The 27,111-nt window shown below is 41.3% G+C and overlaps 1 protein-coding gene across 1 annotated transcript in view; it reads left to right on the top strand.

The window, feature by feature from the left end:
* LOC120533405 (gastrula zinc finger protein XlCGF26.1-like) overlaps window positions 1-26,642 on the top strand; it is a 31,665-nt gene extending 5,023 nt beyond the window's left edge. The window contains exons 2-3 of the mRNA XM_039760268.1: window positions 20,379-20,812; window positions 24,979-26,642. Of these exons, the coding sequence (XP_039616202.1) occupies window positions 20,431-20,812; window positions 24,979-26,207 (1,611 nt within the window). The 5' untranslated portion in view covers window positions 20,379-20,430 and the 3' untranslated portion in view covers window positions 26,208-26,642. The remainder of the gene's footprint in view (window positions 1-20,378; window positions 20,813-24,978) is intronic.
* The last annotated feature ends 469 nt before the right edge of the window (window positions 26,643-27,111 follow it).

The raw sequence follows: 27,111 nt of genomic DNA, 5'->3' as shown, positions 1-27,111 counted from the left end.
AAATCCACTGAATATCACACCGATTCTCTCTCAACTTCACTGGCTCCCTGCTAACTACAGAATACAATACTAAATCCCGCTCTTAGCGTTTAAAGCTCCCCCTACCTCACTGATCTCCTCCAAACTTACACTCCCTCTCGCTCACTCAGATCCTGTAATTTGAGAGTATTCAGTCTGACAATATGGTGCAGCCTTAGTTTGTGGAAGACAGACACAACTAAAGACATGAACATAAAATGATGGTTGTCAATTTCAAACTGTGTTTCCTCAGTGTGCTCCTTGAGAAAAAAGCACATCATCTGAACCAATCTCAGCCCGAACAAACTGATTGATCAAAGAAACTGACAGCTTGCCCTAATGTCGACTGTCGGATAACACGCTCAGCTACTTTGACCACCTTGACTGGACCCTCCGAAGGAATCATCAAACCTCCTTTGTTTTTTAATGTGAGCGAGTGGTAGCTTTGATCATATGATGCCGGTACAGCATCTGTTACCAAACTAGCACGGCACACATCACAGGACAGCTTTTTAGCTGTTAACAGCTAACAACAATCCACATGGTTAGTGACTAAATACGTTTAGCCAAAACGTTGTTTGGAGGCTCACATGAGCACATAAATGCATAGCTTTGCTAACTTAGCCTGGCGTAGCTAAAGTTAAGATTATAAAACGGGATTTTTCTAAAGGCCAAATATAACCAAAACAATTGTTCAGCCTTGCCTATGAAATGTAATCTCCTGGGATCTGGTTTGGAGCGTACAGCGGTTTGTACAATCCCAAGCAACACATGCATGAGGCATCTTATCCATTACTTCACTCCACAGCAGTGCCACTCGCAATATGGCGGCGACGTTGACGTATGATGCTGCTGTTCATGCGGCGTCTAGTAATTCTATGGGTGACACTCGTCACTCATTCTCAGGTGTGTCAGAAATGGATCGTCATGGCAACGGCTGACGCGAATGCTCCAAAACAACAAACAAATCGTACAAGATAATCATTTTCTATGTTTCAATTTCACCCTAAAATGGAACAAAAAAAAAGTAGTTTTAGATTCCTTGAAGTTCAAAATAACTTTGGACACATATACTTATTGAAAATCCATCCAGGAAAAAAAATAAACACCAGGGTTTGTGTTTGGTTCTTCCCAACAATCTAATTGGTCAATTTGGCTTTAGTAACAAATGGAAGCGTGAAGCACAGATGTGGGGATGGAATAAAAGCAGCCAGGAAGACTCCTCGAAATGACAGTCAAAGAAGCAGGCTTTACAGAAAGGTGCTCGATAGTAGGAGGGCCGGTGAAGAGCATTTCTCGCACTAGTGATGGGCATGTTTTCGAAATCCGTACCGATCGATACACATATTTTATGTATCGCTATTTCAACTACCGATGTGGAGTATTTTTTTTTTCTTTTCTTAATAATGGCTATTGTTAAATTGCAAAAAATATATAAACACACTGTAAAAAATCATTGGTTGGTGTAAATTAAAATTATGTCTAGTCGTAACAATCAATTGAATCAATTTTTCCTCAGCGCATATTATTATTTAATGTCAATTCAATGTGTATCAATGTTCAACCAAAGAAAGAATTTAATTTGAGGAAACTTAATTTCCTCAAAGTGGTATTTCCTGTGAATAAAAAATGAAGTTTTAATTTTATGTTAACTAAATGTTTTGTATGTTAACTTATAGTTTTAAGTTTCATTCAGCTTTTTTTTTTTTTATTGAGCATGTTTAATTTGAATGCCTCCAAGACTAACCAGCAATTGAATTCATTTCTTCCTAATTAGTTGTGCTGTTTCACAAACATAAATGAAGTACAGTAGACATAATAGCAAAACACTTTTAGATTTATTACGGAATATTTGCAACACAAATCATAATTATTTAGTCATTCCTTGAACATGTTCTGAATATTTACAGAAAAAACATTTCACAAAAAAAAAAATATATATGCATATATTAAATACACCTTATATTTTGTACATATATATGTATAATACTTTATAAAATAGTATATTGTATTATGTTATATAAAAATAAGTACTCAACCTAAACCAGACTAAGCAGCTTATTAACAATACAGTAATTAAATACATAATTTGACATTTTGAACTTGTTGATCAATATATACGAGATACTTGTGCCTCTTTAACCTCCATGAAGATGGAAATGCAAAAAGGAAGGGATTAACAGCAACAACATCATCCCTGGTAAACAAAAACTAAATAATATCCTGGAAAAAACATGAAGTATATATCAAATTCAAAAAGAAAGACATTATATTATCCAAACAACAAACTGTTTTGTTGGGTAGTCTTAAATCTTGAACATAAATATATTCATCACCAATTAATCTGAGCTGAGAATCCTGCTGCTTTTTTTAGGTTCTGCACTCTGGGAGATTTATTTCCCTCCAGTTCCATAAAAACTTTTTAAAACTTCAAAAGTGGATTTTAATTCCTTAGAGTATCTATGATTCATTGTATACGTTAGAATAAAAAACACTGCACAAGCTGCTGCAACAGCCTGTAGTCCTTTTAGCAGGTGTACACCTTCGATAACAATGCCAGTTTCTTTTGGCGTGTGAAAGGGTCCTTCACCCTCTTTACGGCTGACACATATGGCCTTTGTGAGTGTCTTCATTTCTCTTTCAGCATCATCTACAAGAAAAAGTTAAAGATACGCAAATACTTATCCATCACGATATAGTGAACTTTGTCATAGATAAATAAATAAACTCTAGAAATCATTAAGGCATTGAATGTTACTTGTTATATGACACTAAGACATTATGTTCAAAATACAGAACAATAAAGCAGTATATCTTGCACAAGTGACTATACAAAATATTACATCAGAATTGTGACTGAACTTACTGTGAAATTTAACAGTAAAGGAAAAACACAAATCTATGTTAATAAACAAACAAATAGCATAAATAAATAAGGGTAAACTGCATACTAAGCCTTACCAAATATTCTTTGATCAGATCTTTGTCATCCTATAGGGCAGCAGTAGCTCAGTCGGTAGAGCGGGTTGTCCAGCAATCGGAGGGTCGCAGGTTCGATCCTGGCTCCCGGCATGAGAATGCAGCTGTTGTGTCCTTGGGTAAGACACTTAACCTACCTTGCCTGCTGGTGGTGGTCGGAAGGATTGGTGGCGCCAGTGTTCGGCAGCCTCACTTCTGTCAGTGTGCCCCAGGGCAGCTGTGGCTACATAGTAGCTTATCATCACATGTGAATGGGTGAATGACTGTTGTGTTGTAAAGCACCTAGGGGGGTTCTTGAACTCTAGTTAGGCGCTATATCAAATACAGGCCATTTACCATTTTTACCATCCTCACCAAGGTAAATAATAAGGGACCTCAGCACGCACTCTCTTCTGATGTTAACATCATTTTTCTGGATGCAAAACTGCACATTTATTAATATTCACTGACCCAGAAATTTATAAAAAAAAACGCATTTGTGCCAAAAAAAAAAAACAATCTAAATTTTTGCCAAAGAATTCAAAATTGCTGCCTCAATGCAATTCACAAATGTGACGTACCTGATCTACGGCTTGAGTGAAACTGGCAATCTTCTTGCAGGCAGCTCCTGCTGTGTGTCTGATGATGCTCTTCAGTTTATTGGTATATTTGTCCAGCTGTGCAAGAAATTTGCAATCTGATGGAACTCGGCTTTAATCTTAGAGGGGAAAAAGATTAAAGTTAAAAAAAGGGTTAACTAGCTTCAAAAATTTAAATACTGTAAGATAAAACACTTCTTAGGAAACAAGTTGAATACCTCATTCACTTTGAAAAGTGCAGGCCATCGCTTTCACTTTCTAAAATAGACATCCGAGTCACACCAACTATTACTGAGCATTAGCAACTATTGTCTACTCAACATAAATTCGTTTGTTATGTTATTGTTACTATACCCTGATACCAACAGCAATGCATGTGTATAATGCCTCACTGTGAGTGTAGGGTGAAATGACACCTTTTATTGGCTAACTAAATGATGAAGGGGCCTTAGCTGCCTTGAAAGCTTGCATTTGTAATCTATTTAGTTAGCCAATAAAAGGTGTCGTTTCACCCTACTTTCTCCTGTATCAATCTATGGCTAACACGGTACAACACTCTACTGCTATCAGAGAGTATGACAACCAAGTTAGAACTTTTCCTTCCAATTTATTTGCTTTATAGTCATTCTGGTGAGTATTTAGTCCTCTGTCTGTTCATCCGTTCATCCATTTAACTAAGAAGCCAAATTTTCCAGAGGGACAAATACTTTTCTGTCCATCTATATTCACGATGACCTGATGAACTTCTAAATTTATTTCTGGATTACTGATACTGTCACTTTTAATACTTTTTGCATACTCAATTTATATAAAACAAATTTAACAAAACAAAAATTACATTTTATTACATTAGAATGACCAAGGCAATATTTATACCCATTATTGTATTACGTACTGTAGCTGTTTGTTTGTCTGTCCAGGATTTTAAATCACCTGTAGCTTGCAAACTGTTTGACCAATTGACCTTAAATTTGGGTCACATATACTACGTGTCCTCTACTATCTGCTATTGGGGTGATGATTGACCTCCAAGGTTATTCCTTTTTTTATTTTTAATTTATTGTAGAATCAACTGTCTGCAGTAGGGCAGCCGTGCGGCGCATGCGTACGGGTGCCGTTCTCATCCCTAGCACATTCGCTGTCACTTCCCCTACCTCTCCACATCTTAAGTCTTCAATCTGCCTCAAGAATGACTTAAGTACCAGCTTAAGTGAAAAATTAAGAAAAACGTGCTAAGTAATTGCAACACAAACACTGACTTAATCAGTTTTTAAATTGAAAAGATACCGACGAATGAAGAGAAGAAGCGGGCCGCTAGGGTGGAGAAGAGAAGAGCTGCTCAGGAAACGGCAAGTGCATCAGCCTCTCAGCAACCGAACGATAAACATACAGAGAAAGAAAGACGAGGAAAACTAGGAATGCTCAAGTCAAGTGTAGAACGTGCAGTGCACAGTTACTGGTATGTAATAATATTGGTACTATATCTGGTCAATACTTAAAAGCTGGGTTTGCAGTGTGCCTGTACACACTGGTACTACATACGGACATTTTCCAGTTTCAGCTGTTGACACATCACTTTCTGACCATTCAGAGGGCAACCCCATTAACCTCAAACAACTCTTCGATACAGAATATGCCTATCAGCATTCTAGATATTCAAACTGGGATACCCTAACCCCTCCATGCTCAAAGAAAACATTACTTGTAATCGCGAGGGTGGAAAAGAAGCCACCAAAACAGCCCCGGTTAACACCGTACACAGCTAGTCCTGTACACCTTAAATGGAGTAGGATAACACCAAAATGACGGGCCATATCGATTCAGTGTGAATAAAAAACTGCATTTTTAACGTTATGGCACTTAACATAAATAACGATGATGATTGGTTACGGTAAATCTTGATAAAAACTCATTAGAATGTGTTTCTTAACTTGAAAGTTGAACTCTCAAAAACAAGGGTGCTGCAACAAACTTTAAAGTAATTTATATTTTGCTCACGTCAGTCCAGAAACAAATGAGGCAATTGTAACGATTTAAATGAGAAATAAAAGGTCACTATATGTTATTTTAAACCAAGCTATTTTTGCATACATTATAAGAATATTTCACATTAATGGCATCTCTGAGATAATTTTCTCTAGCTGCACCTTAACTTGTATCACGGCTCTACTTAGACAGCGAATTCCAAATACTCCAAACTGTAGGGAAAAGCAAACAAACAAAAAAAAAGTACTGGATTTTGAACTTTATATCACTTTAAATAATCGTACAATGTTCAACGTCTTTCTACGCACGTCTCAAAATCAGAGCTCGAATATAATGGCGCCAGTCGCTGCCCACTGCACAGTCATTCTTGAACTCCCACGATATGAAACTATTGTCAGACGTACCGTGTACTGCGCAGGCGTCAGAAAATTTACAACGCGATTTTTTGTTTTTTTGCATTAGACTTCCTCTGGGTGCTCTGGTTTCCCCCCACAGTCCAAAGACATGCAGGTTAGGTGCATTGGCGATCCTAAATTGTCCTTAGTGGGTGGGGTGTGTGTGTGTGTGTGCCCTGCGGTGGGCTGGCGCCCTGCCCGGGGCTTGTTCTTGCTTTGCACCCGGTGTTGGCTGGGATTGGCTCCAGCAGATCCCCGTGACCCTGTGTTAATATATAGCGGGTTGGATAATGACTGACTGACTGACAAAGTGGAAGAAGTTACATTAAGCGACAGCAAGGTTTTTCAATTTGAAGTAACGCAAAAAATTTACGTTAGTTGAACAAACATATGAATATACAGGGTGGGCCATTTATATGGATACACCTTAATAAAATGGGAATGGTTGGTGATATTAACTTCCTGTTTGTGGCACATTAGTATATGTGAGGGGGGAAACTTTTCAAGATGGGTGGTGACCATGGTGGCCATTTGGAAGTCGGTCATTTTGGATCCAACTTTTGTTTTTTCAATAGGAAGAGGGTCATGTGACATATCAAACTTATTGGGAATTTCACAAGAAAAACAATGGTGTGCTTGGTTTTAACGTAACTTTATTCTTTCATGAGTTATTTACAAGTTTCTGACCACTTATAAAATGTGTTCAATGTGCTGCCCATTGTGTTGGATTGTCAATGCAACCCTCTTCTCCCACTCTTAACACACTGATAGCAACACCGCAGGAGAAATGCTAGCACAGGCTTCCAGTATCCGTAGTTTCAGGTGCTGCACATCTCGTATCTTCACAGCATAGACAATTGCCTTCAGATGACCCCAAAGATAAAAGTCTAAGGGGGTCAGATCGGGAGACCTTGGGGGCCATTCAACTGGCCCACGACGACCAATCCACTTTCCAGGAAACTGTTCATCTAGGAATGCTCGGACCTGACACCCATAATGTGGTGGTGCACCATCTTGCTGGAAAAACTCGGGAACGTGCCAGCTTCAGTGCATAAAGAGGGAAACACATCATCATGTAGCAATTTCACATATCCAGTGGCCTTGAGGTTTCCATTGATGAAGAATGGCCCCACTATCTTTGTACCCCATATACCACACCAATTTTTTTGTTCCAACAGTCTTGGAGGGATCTATCCAATGTGGGTTAGTGTCAGACCAATAGCGGTGGTTTTGTTTGTTAACTTCACCATTCACATAAAAGTTTGCCTCATCACTGAACAAAATCTTCTCGTAAACTGAGGGTCCTGTTCCAATTTTGTTTTGCCCATTCTGCAAATTCAGTGCGCCGATCTGGGTCATCCTCGTTGAGATGCTGCAGTAGCTGGAGTTTGTAAGGGTGCCATTTGTGAGTAGCTAATATCCGCGGGGATGTTCGACTAATGCCACTCTCCAGTGACATGCGGCGAGTGCTACGCTGTGGGCTCTTGCTGAATGAAGCTAGGACAGCCACTGATGTTTCTTCATTAGTGACAGTTTTCATGCGTCCACATTTTGGCAAATCCAACACTGAACCAGTTTCACAAAACTTAGCAAGCAGTTTGCTAACTGTAGCATGGGAGATGGGTGGTCTCGTAGGGTGTCTTGCATTGAAATCTGCTGCAATGACCCGGTTACTGCGTTCACCAGACATCAACACAATTTCTATCCGCTCCTCACGTGTTAACCTCTGCGACATGTCAATGGCTGTAAACAAAGAGAAACTTGTAAATAACTCATGAAAGAATAAAGTTACGTTAAAACCAAGCACACCATTGTTTTTCTTGTGAAATTCCCAATAAGTTTGATGTGTCACATGACCCTCTTCCTATTGAAAAAACAAAAGTTGGATCCAAAATGGCCGACTTCTAAATGGCCACCATGGTCACCACCCATCTTGAAAAGTTTCCCCCCTCACATATACTAATGTGCCACAAACAGGAAGTTAATCTCACCAACCATTCCCATTTTATTAAGGTGTATCCATATAAGTGGCCCACCCTGTAGTTCATTACAACTAGTAAAATTTCCTTAAATCAAAAAGAGCCCTTTTTTCTCTTTTTACAGTGCAGTATCACAACGCAAGGTCTTCAGAACAAATCCATGCATTATCCAACCCGCTATATCCTAACTACAGGGTCACGGGGGTCTGCTGGAGCCAATCCCAGCCAAAACAGGATGCAAGGTAGGAATAAATCCTGGGCAGGGCACCAGCCCACAGCAGGGCACACACTAGGCACAATTTAGGATCACCAATGCACCTAACCTGCATGTCTTTGGACTGTGGGAGGAAACCCACGCAGACACGGGGAGAGCATGCAAACTCCACGCAGGGAGGACCCGGGAAGTGAACCCGCAGGTCTCCTTATGGCAAGGCAGCAGTGCTACCACTGTGCCACCGTGCCGCCCCTTCAGAACAAATGCATTACAAAATACATTTTGATAGAACAAAGTAAAGCATACTAAAATAATTAAAGATAATCTGAACTTTTGTGTTTATCTTAAATGATTTGGCAATATTTTTAATATGTATAAAAAAAGATGCCATTTCACAAACGGACTTGAACTGCTGTCATTATAAGAGTAACATTTTACAAAACTACAAATACCATTCCAACATTTGCACTTCTGTGTTGTCAAGAAAGGTCTTGTCATATGAGGTTTACACTTAACAGGACTTAAGTTTCATATTTTTATTTAGATTTTAATATTAATCCTATCTCTCCTCCCCTCTTGAAAATGTTCTTTCAGCAGGATCGGAGGTGCCCGCAGTTCCCAGGTATGTCTTTGCCATTTTGCTGAGGACTGGAAATCTCATTTCTTTTCCACCAAAGCAAAAGGGTCATCGGTTCTTGGAATGATTTCTTTTTTCCATGAAGATGCGCATTTCAACATGTGTATCTGTGCAAAATGGGGGGATTCCCTTGAAAAGCAGTGACGCTGGCGTCCAGTTTCCCGCTATAGTCCTCCTTTGGATGGAGAAATGACTGCACTGCTCCTTTTGAGGGCTTCCATCCGCTGACCCGGCCGGTGGGCTGCTGCTGATGCCACCGAATGGGCTGTTTGATGTGGAAGAAACATTAGGTAGTGATGAGGCAGATGTCACAGTAGTGGATCTAAGTCAGGGATTGTAGGAGAGGCCCACCCATAGCTAGAGCTCATTTTAAGGGTCCGCATCTCATTAATAAGATGTGACTTTGTAATTTCCACTGCCGGAAAACACAATAACTTTGAACCGTTAGTTCCAAAGAGTGCTTGCTGCAAGAGGACAACTGTGCTGTTCTGAAAACGACGCCCGCGTTGTACTGCACTGTTAGATAGGAAGCCCAGTGTGTTAGCACCGAGTCAGCAGATGTGTTTGCTTATTGCGGTGGGTAGAGAGGCCAGGGCTGTGACTTTTGAAACTGACACATACTCTTCTACTGCCATTTCAAATGGTCTCGAGTCATCGATGGCCGGCCTGATCTGACACCATTAAGCAAAGAAGACAAAGTGTTGTTGGACCAGCTTGCTGTTTCTCTGACGGTCTCTCTACGTACAGAACATGGAGTGCCATCGCATGTCGACTGCCTGAAGTAGTCTGTGCTTTGGCGACTGCCTTTGTACTTTTTAAAGCTTGTCCGCTGCTATGGTGAAAGAACCCAGCAACGGTGCTGCATTTACAGTAATGTGAAAAAAAAAGTGCCCCCTCGTACACTTCTATAGTTTTACATATCAGGACATTTAAAATTCTAGTCCTTTTGCAGGTTCTGAAACTATTTAAATCTAACCTCAGGTGTAAAACAACACACAACAGATCCACCGTGTCATTACTTAATAAAAATGAAGCCAAAATGGAGAAGCTGTGCGTGAAAAGCCAATGATTCAATAGCTTGTAGACACACCTTGAGCAGCCGTAACTTGAAGTCATTATTTTCTGTAGGACTTTATCAGCCTCTCAAACCATTGTGGCCCCCTCTTCTTGAAAACGTTGCTTCAGTTCATTGAGGTTTGTAGCCATTTGTTGGTGCACAGCTCTCTTAAGGTTGCGCCACAGCATGCCAGTCAGGTTGAGGTCTAGACTTTGACTGGGTCATTGAAACGCCTCCTTCTGTTGTAGATTTGCTGGCCGGCTTGGAATCCTTGTCTTGTCACAAGACCCAATGTCTGACAGAGGGCCTCACGTTTGACTCTTGAAAACTTTGTATACAGAGGAATTGGTGGTTGACTCCAATGACTGCAAGGTGCTTGGGTCCTTTGGCTGTGAAACACAAGCGCAGATCATCAGCCCTCCACCAGTGTGCTCGATAGTTGGCATGAGGTGTTTGTGTTGATATGCTGGGTTTGGTTTTCACCAGACGTGGCACGGTGCATCATGGCCAAACATCTCCACTTTGGTCTTCTCGGTCCAAAGGATGTTGTTCCAGAACTCTTGTGGTTTGTTCAGATGCAACTTTGCAAACCTAACTTTTATTGTCATGTGTACAAGTACCATGTACAATGAAATGCTTGCTTGCATGTGCCCCCGCAGACAGTGAACAAAGACAAAAAACACAATAAATAAATGAATATAAATAAGTGAATAAATGAAACCAGAATCCTAGGAATAAATAGAGACAGTGGCAGAAGTATATGTGCAGGTAGCAGTGGAGGTGACACAAGGTTACTGATTGTGCATGAGTCTGATTGCAGTTGGGTAGAAACTGTTCCTGAACCTGGAGGTGCCTTTCCAAATGGACTTTAGTCGCTTCCCTAATTAGAGGAAGATGAAAAGTGACAGTACAGGGTGGCTGGGGTCCCGCCTGATACGGTTCACTTTCCTGAAACAGCATGTAGTATGGATGTCATAGATCGCAGGGAGCTGTGTGCCTGTGATCTGCTGTACTGTGTTCATCACCCACTGCAGAGCTCTGCAGTCCTGAACTGAGCAGTTGCTGTACCAGGACGTGATGCATCCTGTCAGTACACCTGTAGAATCTGCACAGGGTTGTGGGGGACATCCGGGTTTTACTCAGTCTCCTGAGGAAGTAGAGGCGTTGTTGGGCATTGTTGACTGTTGCTGCAGTGTGACTTGACCATTTAAGGTCATCAGTGAGGGTGACTCGGAGGAACCTAAAGCTGTTGATCTGCTCCACAGCCTCACCTCCGATGTAGATGGGGCTGTGCTCTGTTGCCTGTTTGTGGAAATTCACAATCATCTCCTTAGTTTTGCTAATGTTGAGGGTGAGGTTGTTGTCCGGACACCATTCTGACAGGAGTCTGAACTCCTCCCTGTAGGCCTTCTCATCGTCCTCGCTGATCAGACCTATTACAGTAGATGTCCACTACTGGGAAGATTGGCAGCTGTCTTGAATGTTTGCCACTTGTGAATAATCTTTCTCACTGTAGAATGAAGGACTTTAGATTGATTGGAAATGGCCTTTGAAGGGTTCTAAGACTGATGGGCAGCAACAATTGCTTCTCTGAGGTCATTGCTGATGTCTTTCCTCCTTAGCATTGTATTGACACACACCTGAATGCTCCAGCCCTTCTGTTTTTATTGCGGTGGTCCCACTTGCTGATTGTTAATTGAGTGCAATTGATGAGTAGCACCTGACTTCCCCTTACCCTCTGAATTCCTATGGAAGCAGTAAGGGTGGACTTCATTTGTCACACACTGCTTCTGCATTTTGGCTTCATAAATAATAACACAGTGTGATATGTCAAGTGGTGGTGTTCACCTCAGATCGTATTTACCTTCTAAGGACCAGATGATTTTTTTATGATGTCCTGATATATAAAACCTTAGAATTGAAAGAGGGGGGTACTTTCTTTTTCACATTACTGTATCCAAGACAGACTGAAGACTTCTGTCTGCCTTTATGGATTTCTTGACAACAAGATTCAATGGATGTGAAAGACGTGGACTTGTGTTCCCAATTGTTTTTCTGACCAGTGGACACCATCTTGTCTGCGTTGTCTGTAATCAGAGCACAGACCATGTTGCATATCTCTCAGGCTTCAGTTCTTCTATTGAGAAGCACAGCTATAATGTCTACTGACTGCTGTCTGGGCACATGAGCACATGAAAGGTGCTATATGAATAAAATGTATTATTCTTATTACATGGACTGTTTCAAGAGCACAAGCCCACATTTGCCAGTTCAGGTCAATGTAATGACACTGAGACAGTCAAGTAGGCCGCCGTTGTTCTTGCTGTCCACATATCAGAGGTAAGAGCGACACGGCTGGCAGATTCTAGAGATGTTTTCAATTTTAGTTCAATTTGCTCATGCAGGATTAGCTTTTCACCAGACATCCTAGATTTTCTATTAGGTATCTGGCACCAAGCATCCAGCACTTTCACAAACTTCAAGTGAAACAGGCTGCAAATCAGTGGCAATCATCTCAGTGGGGCTCCTTCTAATCTCTCGAGCTTTTGGGGAATCCACTGTAAAGGGTGCAGTTAAATATGGAAGGGAAGATTACAAAATGCAATAGTCCTTTAGTTCTGTGGGTGGCGTGGTAGCACTGCTGCCTTGTAGTAAGGAGAGTGGAGGTCACATCTGGTGGTCCTTCCTGCATGGGGTGTGCAAGTGTGTCCACGTGGGTTTCATCAGCATGGCTCTGGTTTCATCCCACAGTCCGAAGACATGCCAGTTAGGTGGACCTGGGATGCTAAACTGTCCCTGTTGGGTGTGCGTTCACCTAGCAATGGACTGACACTCTGTCCATGCATTATTCCTACCATACGCCCTTGGCTTGCTGGGATAGGCTCCAGCTTCCCAGCAACTATTGTTGTTTTCTTTTTCTTTCAGCTGCTAACGGATCATCTTATTCCATATCTGTCTGTCTTCTGCATCTTGTTCTGTTACACCCATCACCTGAATGTCCTCTCCCACCACATCCATAAACCTTCCCTTAGGTTTTCCTCTTTTCCTCTTCCCTGGCAGCTCTATCCTTAACGTCCTTCTTCCAATATACCCAGCATCTTGACTCTGCACATGTCTAAACCAACGCAATCTCGCCTCCCTGACTTTGTCTCCCAACCATCTAACTTGAGCTGACCCTCTAATGTCCTCATTTCTAATCCTGTCCATCCTCGTCATACCCAATGCAAATCTTAACATCTTTAACTCTGCCATCTCCAGCTCTGTCTCCTGCTTTCTGGTCCGTGCCACCGTCTCCAACCCATATAACAGAGCTGGTCTCACTACTGTCCTGTAAACCTTCCCTTTCACTTTTGCTGATGCCTGTCTGTCACAAATCACTCCTGACACTCTTCTCCACCCTCCCTGCACTCTCTTCTTCACCTCTCTTCCACAATCCCCATTACTCTGTACTGTTGATCCCAAGTATTTAAACTCATCCACCTTCACCAACTCTACTACCAGCATCCTCACCATTCCACTGACCTCCCTCTCATTCACACACATGTATTCTGTCTTGTTCCTACTGACCCTCATTCTTCTCCTTTCTAGAGCATATGTCCACCTCTCCAGGGTCTCCTCAACCTGCTCCCTACTATCACAATGTCATCAGCAAACATCATAGTCCACAGGGACTCCTGTCTAATCTCAACTGCCAACCTGTCCATCACCATTGCAAATAAAGGGCTCAGATTGGATCCCTGATGTAATCCCACCTCCATGTTGAATGCGTCCGTCACTCCTACCACAGACCTCACCACTGTCACACTTCCCTCGTACATATCCTGTACAACTCTTACACATACTTCTCTGCCACTCCCGACTTCTCATACAATACCACAGCTCCTCTAGAGGCACCCGTCATATGCTTTCTGCAGGTCCACAAATGATAAAGTGGGTTTAGAAAATGGATGGATGGTCGAATTATTTAGTTTTTCTTTTTATTCTCTTCCATTTTCTGATACTGTCCAATTTTAAGTCTATCCCCTTTCCAAGCCTGGGCAGGCTTGCAAGAATGATGGAGCCTCTCCTGTGGGTGCAAAGCAGGAACAACCCCTTTGGATTGTGGTAGGACACCAGAGCACCTGGAGGAAACCCATCCAGACATGGGGAGAACATGCAAATTCCACACAGGTCGGGGTGGAGAATGGGGTTGGGGGGCCTGGGCCAAGGACGTGAGCCTTGAAGCGCGACAGCACTTTACGACCATGCCTCTCATATTACAATTTCTCCAATGCAAAATTAAGTCTGAAAATGAGATTTTAATACACTGACTTGTTGTTGATGCTATTACGCATGCAAAATTAATTTTAATATTTACTGTGGTGCTTATTTTACAGACAGAAAAAAAGAGTTTAAATGAAAGACTTTTTGTGTTCAAATTAGGTCAAGGTGAACTGTATCTTGAAAAATATTGGTCTACTTAATGTTTATTTATATACAGTAAACTGCCACACTAGTCATTTTTTGAAAAGTACAGCTTCTACTGAACAAATTCTATATAATGCATATATAATATATATGCAGTGAGTGTTTACACCTGATGAGCCCAAATCGGTGAAACACATTTTATATATATATATATATATATATATATATATATATATATATATATATATATATATATATATATATATATATATATATATATATATATATAAACTGCTCAAAAAATTAAAGGAACACTTTGAAAACACATCAGATCTCAATGGGAAAAAGAAATCCTCCTGGATATCTATACTGATATAGACTGGGTAATGTGTTAGGAACGAAAGGATGCCACATCGTTTGATGGAAATGAAAATGATCAACCTACAGAGCCCTGAATTCAAAGACGCCCCAAAAATCAGAGTGAAAAATTATGTGGCAGGCTAGTCCATTTTGCCAAAATTGAATTGCAGCAACTCAAATTGTACGCAGCACTTTGTATGGCCCCTGTGTTCTTGTATACATGCCTGACAACATCGGTGCATGCTTCTAATGAGATGACAGATGGTGTTGTGGGGGATCTCCTCCCACATCTGGACCAGGGCATCACTGAGCTCCTGGACAGTCTGAGGTGCAACCTGGTGGCATTGGATGGACCAAAACATAATGTCCCAGAGGTGTTCTATTGGATTTAGGTCAGGAAAGTGTGGTGGCCAGTCAATGGTATCAATTCCTTCATCCTCCAGGAACTGCCTGCATACTCTCACCACATGAGGCCAGGAATTGTCGTGCACCAGGAGCCACTGTACCAGCATAGGGTCTGACAATGGGTCAAAGGATTTCATCCTGATACCTAATGGCAGCCAAGGTGCCTTTGTCAAGCCTGTAGCGGTCTGTGTGACCCTCCATGGATATGCCTCCCCAGACAATCATTAACTCACCACCAAAGTGCTCATGCTGAATGATGTTACAGGCAGCATAATGTTCTCCATGGGTTCTCCAGACCCTTTCACTTCTGTCACATGCTCAGGGTGAACCTGCTCTCCTCTGTAAGAAGCACAGGGCACCAGTGGTGCATCTGCCAATTCTGGTATTCTATGGTGAATGCCAATCGAGCTGCATGCTGCTGGGCAGTGAGCTCAGGGCCCTTTAGAGGACATGGGGCCCTTGGGTCACCCTCATGAAGTCTTTCTGGTTGTTTGGTCAGAGACATTCACACCAGTGGCCTGCTGGAGGTCATTTTGTAGGGCTCTGGCAGTGCTCATCCTGTTCCTCCTTGCCCAAAGGAGCAGATACTGGTCCTGCTGATGGGTTATGGACCTTCTATGGCCCTCTCCAGCTCTCCTAGAGTAACTGCTTGTCTCCTAGAATCTTCTCCATGCCCTTGAGACTGTGCAGGGAGACACAGCAAACCTTCTGGCAATGACACGTATTGATGTGCCATCCTGGAGAAGTTGGACTACCTGTGCAACCTCTGTAGGGTCCAGGTATCGCCTCATGCTACCAGTAGTGACACTGACTGTAGCCAAATGCAAAACTAGTGAAGAAACAGTCAGAAAAGATGAGGAGGGAAAAATGTCAGTGGCCTCCACCTGTTAAACCATTCCTGTTTTGGGGGTCATCTCATTGTTGCCCCTCTAGTGCATCTTTTGTTAATTTCATTAACACCACAGCAGCTGAAACTGATTAACAACCCCCTCTGCTACTTAACTGACCAGATTAATATCCCATAAGTTTCATTGATTTTATGCTATACTCTGATTAAAAAGTGTTCCTTTAATTCTTTTGAACAGTATATATACACATACATACATGGGATAAAAATCCAGTTGAATTCAAAAAATAGGCTGACTATAAAAACAAAAGTCTGGATTCTTGGTGAGTCCGTGTACTTTTTGGTATTTGAAATTTCATTTTAGAAGCAAAAACAAAAATACGAAAATGAAAGGAATTTTCAGATTTTGATTTTTGATTAAAGAATAAAATGAGAGAAAATAAGGTATTTTGTAATTCTGTGGTAACAAATAGCAGTCATAAAGTTAATTATACATACTTTTCTGGATTTATTTGTGATTCAGATAATGAAAGTGTAATAGCTCAAAAACAACAAAACAGACGCATTTTCGTTGTCGGAAACCGTAAGTATTTCTTCTGCGCGATTTTTGATGACACGTGCAAACAGTCCTCCTCACAACACTTCGATTGATGACTTTGAAGTTACACTGGCATTAGCAGAGGATGGACCATTAGGCCTACGTTGTTTTTCAGAACAGTAAAAGAGTGACACTCCGGGACGAGGACATGACTGTAGAAAAACTAAGTTGCATCTTTCCGGTAAAAGTACAAACTTTGCTTCATTGATGTAGCAGCTCTTTTATGAATGTTATTACTTACTGTGAAACAGCTAACATTTGGTGATTTCATTTACTTACACGAAGTCTGGCAATTTTTATAGGGCTAGCATTTTGAATGTGTGTAAATGTGTGAATGGTTGTTGACTGAGAAGTGTAACACATGTTAAGAAAACTTTCTGTAAATCACGTTGCTCTCCTAACGTTTTACACTTGTGCACAATATTAATACTCGAAACGTTTACTAGCTATAGTAGCCGGTAAAAGTCAATGAGCAACCATTTAAAATGCTAGCACTATCAAAATTGCCAGACTTAGTGTTAGTAAATGTAATCACCAAATGTTGGCTGTAAGTAACAACAATGACGTTACATCAATGAAGCCAAGTTTGCAAAGCTTGTATTTTTACCTGAAAGATGCGACTCAGTTTTTCTGCAGTCATGTCCTCGTCCCGGAGTGTCACTCTTTTGGTCCTTCCACTGCTGATGCCATGCAGTGTAACTTCAAGGCCGTCGGTCGATGTGTTGTGAGGAGGGGGCGCTGTTCGCACGTGTCCTCCAAAATCGCGATGAAGAAGAAGAAGTTACCGCCTGCGGTTTCAGAAAACGAAAATGCGTCTGTTTTGTTGTTTTTGAGCTTTTACATTTTCATTATTTCATCACAAATCCAGAAAAGTACAGAGTGTGTCATTTTAAGTTTGACTGCTATTTGTTACCATAGAACTAAAAAGTACCTTATTATACCTCATTGTACTGTATTCTTTAATCAAAAATCAAAATCTGAAAATTTGTTTCATTTTCACTTCTAAAATGAAATTTCAAATACCAAAAAGTACACGGACCCTTGGTGATGGTGACTCTGCTCGATTTTACTTTTTTTTGACTATTATAGGGGTTTGGTTGAAAGATTCAGGGAGTGTTTGTGGTTAATTTTGGGATTTGTGTGGGTGCAGTGGGCCAAAAAGTTATTGTATTTGCCTTGATGTTTTTGGTAACATTGTAATTAATAGGAAAAATAGCACATTTACTTGTTTAGCCTTAATTTTGGGAATAGCACCCCTGACAGGTTTATTAGTATGCTAGGCACTGCCAACTTAATTATTAATAGACAGATAAGACTAATCGGAAAAACTTGCTTCATGCATTTGATTTTTATTTTATGTATATCCTCTTCTATACTTCACGATCATTCTTATAGTGTATATTCTTACTTAATTAATTAAAGTCTAAATAGGAAATGAAACAGACTTTGGCTTAAGTCCATTTCATTGGGTTTGACAGTGTGAGGGACGGCTGGCATCCTCACCTGCTCTCAACCAGGAAGGACAGGCGGAGACCGCTTACACGGTGCTTTATCTCGCCCAGGATGCTAGATGGCAGCAAACCCAGGCTCAGATCCAAGTATGGGCACCCACAAGGCATGCTGGGTATTGAACTCCCAAGGAGAAAGCCTTGTTGGGAGCTGTGGGATTTGGGAGTCCCTACTCCATTGGGCTCCAGCCTCATCTGGAAGTGCTTCAGTGATGCAGCTTCATATCACCAGAAACACTCCTGGTGATTGGATAAAAGGATCTGCTTGCCTCACTGAGTCAGAGACTGAGAGAGAGACACAAGACTATTTCTGGATGCTGTGCACTTAAAAGAAGAGTTTCCCAAGAATCAAGGCTCTCTGTGTTTTTATACCTGTGTCAGAGCCTTTGTGTTGAGTGTTTAGGGAGCTGGAGCACCCCCCTGGTGGTCACAACAGGTACAGTCTGAAATGGTTGAAAGGTTTCTCAAGTACATTTATCCGAAAAAGGAGTTGTTGTTAAGAGTGTAAGTACCATGTATGAGGTATGTATCAACCAATGGTGTGAAGTATTAAAGGTCATGCAAATTGTATAAAAGGCTTATCTGCAAATGAGCAAAATGTGCACACACAAACATTACAGCAAGGGCCTGTGTGTGTCAGTAAAGAGATTCTTGCTTTTCGGGGGTGGGGGTCGATCTGTTCTTAACTCAATTTTTCTTTTTGTAAAAACTTGATTGCTTTGTATGGTTTGTAATACAATTAATAAAAAAAACAAGATTCTTGCTGTGGACAATTAAAGTATAAAACAGTCTGATTTTATTTTGTTTAGGTATATTCTTACTGAGCCCTCTTCACTATGTCCCTCTGTCAATCCCCTCTCGTAAAATATCATCTTTTATGTTACAAGATCTGAACATGTCAGTCCTGTAAGACATGGGCCCCCATCTCTGGTCCTGGAGGACCACCGTGGCTGCAGGTTTTCATTCTAACCCTTTTCTTAAGGAGTGACCTGTTTTTGCTGCTAATTAACTCCTTTTACATTCATTTTAACTGTCTTGCTCTTGAAGACTCAGACCCCTTAGTTGTTTCTTTTTCCTTCATTAGCTGACAAACAATAATGAGATACAAAATGAGCCAAGACAACTGGTGTCCATCATACGATATCTGAAAATAAAGAAAGATGAAGGTCTCGGGAATGGAGATCTGCTCAGGTCTCCAAGTGCAGTTAGAAAAGAGAAAATCAACAATTTCTGAAATGTCTGCTATTGCACAATGAGAGCAGCAACAAGCCATGGAATTACAGAACGGGTTTAATAAACAATGAGAATCGGCAGTGAATGAAGCAACTGGCTGGAGTTTGAGGCCCTGACTTAGTTGGTCTTCTGCTGGCTCCCTCACTTCACATTTCATTTCTGTTTGGGTGCCATTTAAGGAAAGAAATGAAACAATTCAGAGGAAGGATAAAGAGAGAAATTCAGGGGAAGGAACCTTAAAAGACAACTCAATTAAAAAGAATGGAAAAGGAGTTAATTAGCAGTAGAAACGGGTCACTAATTAAGAAAAAAGGGTTTGGATGAAAACCTGCAGCCACTGGGGCCCTCAAGGACTGGAGCTGGAGACCCCCTGCTCTAAGAGCCCAGACTTGTTCAGAGTTTCAACAAAAGGATCTTGTTTTTCCTCAAAAATCCTGATTAGGGTGTGCGTGAATTCAGGTGGTATTTTCTAACAACAACATTTATTTATGTAGCACATTTTCATACAAACAGTAGTTCAAAGTGCTTTACATAATGAAGAATAGAAAAATAAAAAAGACACAGTAAGAAAATAAAATAAGTCAACATTAATTAACATCGAATAAGAGTAAGGTCCAATGGCCAGGGTGGACAGAAAAAAAAAACTCCAGACGGCTGGAGAAAAAATAAAATCTGTAGGGATTCCAGACCATGAGACCACCCAGTCCCCTCTGGGCATTCTACCTAACATAAATGAAGCAGCCCTCTTTGGATTTAGGGTTCTCGTGGAAGGACTTGATGATGATCATGTAGACTTCTGCCTTTTAATCCATCCATCATTGTTGGAGCATCATGATGCTTTGAGTAGGTGGTGGTGGCGTCTCGACCACTACTTTTTGGGTTGCTGCCATTTTGAGAGCCGTCTTTTTATTTTTTTGTCGCTTTCTGTGTTGCTGGGAGGGGGGTGTGCCCTCTAGGGTCGTGACCTGTAGGTAATCGGTGTGACAGGCTCCTATCTGCGCATACAAATGTCCTAAAACATGCTGTTGTGCTTCTCGCGAGTTTCATTTGGTTTGACCTCTTTGGCTGTTTTATTTTTGAAACTTTGAGTTGTGTATCTTGTTAGGAATTGCTAGGTTTATTTTTATTTATTGTTTTTAAGGTGGGGTCACTAAATCACTGTTTTCTTCTTCCACAGAGGAAGAACCTGCCATCTACTGTAACATACAGAAAAGGCTGACCTGAATACCATGGAGAAAAGCACAGTAGATGTTAAGGAGGAGGACAGTGGGTGGGAATCTCTCTGCATTAAACAGGAGAGTCTGAGCGTTAAAGAGGAGGAGTGTGAACTGGGGTTAGTGGCCGTTAAAGAAGAGCCAGAGGAGATGTCTGTCGTAATGGATACACACAAATATGAAAGTGCAGACAATGTCAAGGAGGAAGACCTGAAATCGGAGTCTGTCATTCACTATGGCTATCGCGACGGCGGGTTAACTGAATTGACGACGTCTCGAAGGTCATCTCTGGGGGCTTCCGTCAGTGCAAAGCCACATTTCTTATTACCCGACATAAAAGAAGATGAAGAAATGTCATCGGGGATAACGCCGGAAGATCAACCAACTTCTGGAGCAAGTAAGTGTAGAATATAAATAAGGTTTATAGTTTGGCCTTCTGGTAAATACCACTGGCCCTGGGTTTCTTTTTTCCAAATTTTAAAATGCAAAGATGTTTGTTTGTAAAAAGTGGAGAAACCATTTCTGCTTTTTTTTTCTCCAGCAAATTACTGAATTGAGCAGATAGTTTTACCTCGTTCACTTTCATTCACTGCAACTGTCAACATTTGAGTCTTCAGTTTCTGATCTGTAGGTGGCTCAGGCAGGATTTCCTCAAGAGCAGCCACAGGGTAATTCTGCGCCTATCATAAGCAGTCACTTTTACAATTCCAAGGCTACGCACATTCATCACTGGCTGATGCTAAATCTTTCTGGAATATTCTAGCATTCGTTGGTATTTCCCATAAAAGACACAAACGAGTTGTAAACATCATGCAGAAGAGAGAGAGACGGTGACGTGACCTATGGAACAACATTTGGAAGTTTCTAGTATCTGAGGCCAAGCTGATGTGGTTACACGGTGTTTAGCATCACAATGTTTGATTGTTGTCCGTGTGGCCTGTGCAAGAACTAGACCCTTCTGGTATAAATTTCAAGGGATGGCTGATGGCATGGCGGTGCTTACCCACTGCTTTATGGATTCGTTGTTACTGGACTGGAAACCTACATCTGGCTGTCACCTAGACACAAGAGGAAGGGGGACTGGTGATACCAGGCCGGCCCTGTGTGTCTGTGTTTAGGGGGATGCTGCAGTTCCATTAATGCTTTGTGCCTGACATGGCTGGGATGGGCCAAGACACCCATACAATCTTTAAATTGAATTTTGTGAGTGGTACAAATGTTGGCATGAACGGCAGGAGTGAAAGTGCCCGGTCCAGCAGACACCCACATCTCCTTTTCACTGTACATCCACAGCAATGAGCTGTTAGCTTCCACAAATTTAATTTTGGGTCCGATTTATGATGATGATGATACTGTGTCTTCAGTGGTAATCATTTGTGCAGATAATACGTTTTCGTTTTTCTTTTTAAAACTGCATTCATTTTAGATAGATGTCTCTTCTGCACTCAAGTACTGGTCAATGATTTATCATAGAACAAAACGCAAAACATACAAACAAACCTGCTTACTAAAATCACAAAATACCGTATAGTAAGCAGAAACTTAACCTGATTCTCTATACTGAACAGTTTAAAATGATAAATCAATCAATGGATACAAAAGAAAATATTTATCTAACTGTATAGGTCCCACTATATGTATGTCTTCTTATAGAATACGCTACTGTGGCTCTCCGTCTGTCTGTCCAGGATTTTAAATCACCTGTAGCTTGCAAACCGTTTGACCAATTGACCTATAATTTGGTACACATATACTACGTGACCTCTACTATCCACTTTCAGGGTGAGGATTGACCTCCAAGGGTATTCCTCTTTTTATTTTTAATTTCTTTTATTGTAGAATCAATTCTCGGCAGTAGGGCAGCCATGCAGCACATGCGTACGGGCGCCATTCTCATCCCTACCACCTTCACCATAACTTCCTCTGCGTCTTCATATCTTAAATCATTCTTGAGGCAGATTGAAGATTTAAGTGCCAGCTTAAGTGAATAATTAAAGAAAACATACTAAGTAATTGCAACACAAAGACTGACCTAATCAGTTTTAACGTGAAAAGATGCCGACGAAAGAAGAGAAGAAGCGGGCCAATTGGGTGGAGGAAAGACGAGCTGCTCAGGAAGGAGCAAGCCCATCAACCTGTGAGCAAATGAATGGTAAACGTACGGAGAAAGAGGATAAAAACTACAAGTCAAGTGTATTCACTGCACGTTATCATGCAGTTCTGGATTATGTGAATTTCCCCATGGGATTAATAAAGTATCTCTCTATCTCTCTATCTCTCTCTATCTCTCTATCTATCTATCTATCTCTCTATCTATCTATCTCTATCTATCTCTATCTATCTACCCACCTACTGTTTATAATAAAGAGAGAGCAGTTTTTGCCTAGGAAAAACTATTATACATAAGGCAAACAAACGCATCTGTAGCCGCAGGAGTGTAAGGCGAGTTCAAGCACTGGTAAAACACGTGCAGAAAGAAATCTCTCAGCCGAAAGGTTAATTTTAAAAATACAATCCACACAAGAATAAAGAAAAAAGGTTGTTACACACGTAAAGTAAAAGGCAAAAAATTAGAAAAAAAATGCATCTTCTCTAAACTTCGCTTTTCTTGTCAAACTTTAGTTGTTTCTGTACTTAAAGATTCTTAACTTCTTCTGTACACTTTAAACGTACGCTGCAGCAATTAAGTGCTTTGTCTTTTAAGTTACTTGACACTCAAAACATGCACGCAAGGCCCGGTTTAAAACCGTGTGCCCTCTACACCTTACACACGTCAAGGCTGGTCACTAACTGAGAATAATGTTTAGTCAGAGAAGCTAGAAATAGTTAGAATATAGCAATTCAGTTCAGCTTATGAGGGTTATAGGCACATCCCACAGATTATACACTAATATTTAGTAAAACTTTTATATAATAACTTAACTAGCAACATCTGAAAAACAAACCCAGACTGACAACTTAACCAGAAGTACAATGACAAACTTAAGTAAAATCCATTCACAATCCTCGTATGTACAGTCAAACGTTTCTATAAGTTCAGGTTAATTCTTTAAAACACACTTTATAAGCCCCCCACAGATTTATACTAACAAACTATACATTTGTTGTATCGTTTACGACGTCTGCTCTGTGCAGGTCCAAAGTCATTTTTTTTCCCCACATTGTTCACATACCACGAAGTATTTCACTTTTTATTGACCAGATGACAATTCGAGTGGGTCACAAGTTTATATTCTTTGTTTGTATTTGGTAGCATTGACTTTAAATTGTTGAACTTGGGCCGCACGTTTTGGGTCGCCTTCCACAAGCTTCTTGCAATGCGTTGATAGAATTTGGGCCCGTTCCTCTAGACTGAACTGGTGTAACTGGGGCAGGCTAGTAGGCCACCTCACTCGCACACACCTTTTTTATTTGGATTGAGGTCAGGCATTTCTAATGGCCACTCCAATACCCTCACCTTTTTATCACAACTGCGGAGGTCTGCTTGGGGTCATTTTGTCCATTTGGAAGGCCCATTTGTGACTGAACTTCAGCTTCCTTACTGAGCTCTTGAGATGTTGCTGCAGTGTCTCTCCATCATTGTCCTACCTCGTGAGGCCATGTATTTTGTGAAGTGCCGCAAAGCACCCCAAAAAACATGATGCTCCCACCTCCATGCTTGACAGTTGAGATGATTTTTCTTTGGCTTGCAAACCCCACCCTTTTTCCTCCAAACATAATGATGGTCATTATGGCCAAACAGTTTGATCTTTGATTCATCAGACCAAAGGTCATTTCTCCAGATCGTGTCATTGCAAACTGCAGTCTGCCTTTTTGATGTCAGCTTTGTAGCAGTGGCTTCTTCCTCACTGAGCAGCCTTTCAGGTGATGTCGATGTTGGACTCATTTTATTGTGGATATCGAGACTTGTCTACCTGAGTCCTCCAGCATCTTCACCAAGTCCTTTGTTGTTCTGGGATTGATTTGCACCTCTTTTGTGCCAAAGTCCATTCTTAGGAGACAGAATGCATGGCTGTGTGGTCCCTTGGTGTTTAGACATTGTTTGTACAGATGAATGTGAAACCTTCAGGTGCTTGGAAATTGGTTGAACCAGATCTGTGGAGGGTCCACTATTTTGTTTCTGAGGTCTTGGCTGATTTCTTTTGATTTTTCCATTAAGTCAAGTGAAGAGGCAATGAGTTTGATGGTAATGTCGATCTACATGTTGACTCCAAATAGGCTAATTGGCTATCAGAAGCAAATTGTTAAATGTGCCTTTAAACCGCTTGGAAAATTCCAGAAAATGATGTCAAGCCTTTAAGCAAATTGTATGTAAACTTGTGACTCACTGGAATTGTGGTCTAGTCAATAAAAAGGGAATTACACTGTGGTCTGTGAATATTGGGGGTTGGGGACGACTATTGCCCTGCCCAAGTACGACGTCTTGCACGATATTTCAAATTTAGTTTGCTGGTATCAAATCTGTGGAGGGCTTACAAAAGGAGTTTTAAGGAATTCACCCTAATTGGATGAAAGCTTCTGACTTCAACTGTATATAATTTGTTCTTTTGCATTTTTCTGCAGAGGCGTGCAAGTGTTTCCTGCCTTCACTTCCTGTGACCTCTCTTCAGTGTAAACCACAACACACAGAACAAGATGAACACGTGAAGAAATTGACAGCGGGATCTGAGAAATTGACCCTATACTGTTTGCAGAATAGCTCTGTGCCTGTTACAGTACGAATGAAAACAGGTGGTACAAGCACACCACAGCAAGTGCCCAATACAGTTTTACTGCTGGTGTATTTGCACCAAGGTATGAAGAAAAGTTTTAACCCAGAATCTCAATGCAGTGATGTGAAACAGAAGCCATACTCCTGTTCTGAATGTGGCAAAAGGTTTTCACAAACGCAGAGTCTTAAGAGGCACATGCTGCGTCACAATGGAATGAACCCATATCGCTGTCCTGAATGTGGCAAGCAGTTAGCAGATCAGCGCAGTTTTCAGAACCACTTAAGGCTTCACACTGGTGACAAGCCATTTTGCTGTTCCGAATGTGGCAGGCAATTTGCACAAATGAGCTCTCTGCAAAGCCACTCCAGAATTCACACTGGAGAGACTCCATATTGTTGTTTGGTATGTGGCAAACGCTTCTCTGCATCGAGCAGCCTTCACAACCACAAAAAAATTCACACAGGAGAGAAACCGTATTGCTGTACTGAATGTGGCAAACGCTTTTCCAGGTGTGGCAACTTTCAGAGACACACAAGGCTTCACACAGCAGAAAAGCAGCACTGCTGTACTGAATGTGGCAAAAGGTTTGCACAAAAGCACAGTCTTGAGAAACACATACAGCGTCACACTGGAGTGAACCCATATTGCTGTCCTGAATGTGGTAAGCAATTTTCAGACAAGCGCAGTTTTCAGACACACTCAATGCTTCACACTGGCGAGAAGCCATTTTGCTGTTCCGAATGTGGCAAGCAATTTGCACAAATGAGCTCTCTTCAGGGCCACTCCAGAATTCACACTGGAGAGACGCCGTATTGCTGTACTGAATGTGGCAAACGCTTCTCCAGGTGGGGCAGCCTTCAGAGACACAGAAGGCTTCACACAGGAGAAAAGCCGTACTGCTGTACTGAATGTGGCAAAACGTTCTCGGATAGTTCCAATTTTCAGAGACACACAAGAGTTCACACCGGAGAGAAGCCATATCACTGTTCTGAATGTGGCAAGCTATTTTCAGTGCTCGGCAGGCTTCAGAGACACAAAAAAGTTCACATGGCAGCAGTACAACCGACCTCACCTGACTAAAGAGTGAGGTTCACTCCTGTCTTGATAGTAAATATACCAAAAAAATTTGGAAGATCAACCCTGATATTGCTATTCTGAATGTGGCAAAGGATTCTGTCAAGTGGCAGTTCTTACAAATCGTACAAGTAGACATAAGGAAGGCGGGAGGAATGAAGGAATAAGTGATTTGGGCATGTAACCTCAAATATTAAAAATATAATAACCTTCCTGTTGTGGGATTCTCGAGGAATTCCAAATGTGTTGTCTGTGACAGATCCGGGGAGTCTTGCTTCGCAGTCACATCACCGATGAAACCATTCAGGCAAGATGTCAGCAGCAACTGACTATCCACGAACAAATCCAGCAGTAAAGGTTAAAGTTGTTTGGGCCACGTGTGCAGAATGGGCACAAACAGGCTACCACACATACTCCTCTGAAGACAGAGACCCACCCAGACTGCACCCAAAAAAACATGGACTAAAGAAGTGCAGGAAGATCTGAAGATCCGACTACTCGACCTGAACCAGGCCAGGAATATCATAAAGCATGGAAAAGCATCAGGAGGCGAGTCCTGAATCCTGGGGGTCCAACTACCTCTTTCAGCCACCAGCTGACCATCAGTGGAAGGGGGATTGTGTTTTTCATCACTTAAGATTTAAACTTGTGCTCTATTCCAAGAGCAAGCTACTTTTGTAGTGTTAATAAAAAGGATCCACAAAAAAAATGTTCCATTGCATAAGGGTCCCCACTATCCATCTCTGCATTAGAGACCTTCACCCAACAAGAAAATCTCCAATGTTGTGACAAAGCCGATTAAGAGTCAAACTTGGACCCATCACACTGGAGCAGGTAGGACCACAATATTTTAGGAAAGAAAGTGTCTATTGCTATCTTAACACGACAAGTCCAACAAGGAATCTACCAC

Source organism: Polypterus senegalus, chromosome 8 (assembly GCF_016835505.1).
Source record: "Polypterus senegalus isolate Bchr_013 chromosome 8, ASM1683550v1, whole genome shotgun sequence".
Classification (NCBI taxonomy): domain Eukaryota; kingdom Metazoa; phylum Chordata; class Cladistia; order Polypteriformes; family Polypteridae; genus Polypterus; species Polypterus senegalus.
This window is presented reverse-complemented; position numbering and strand designations above follow the sequence as displayed.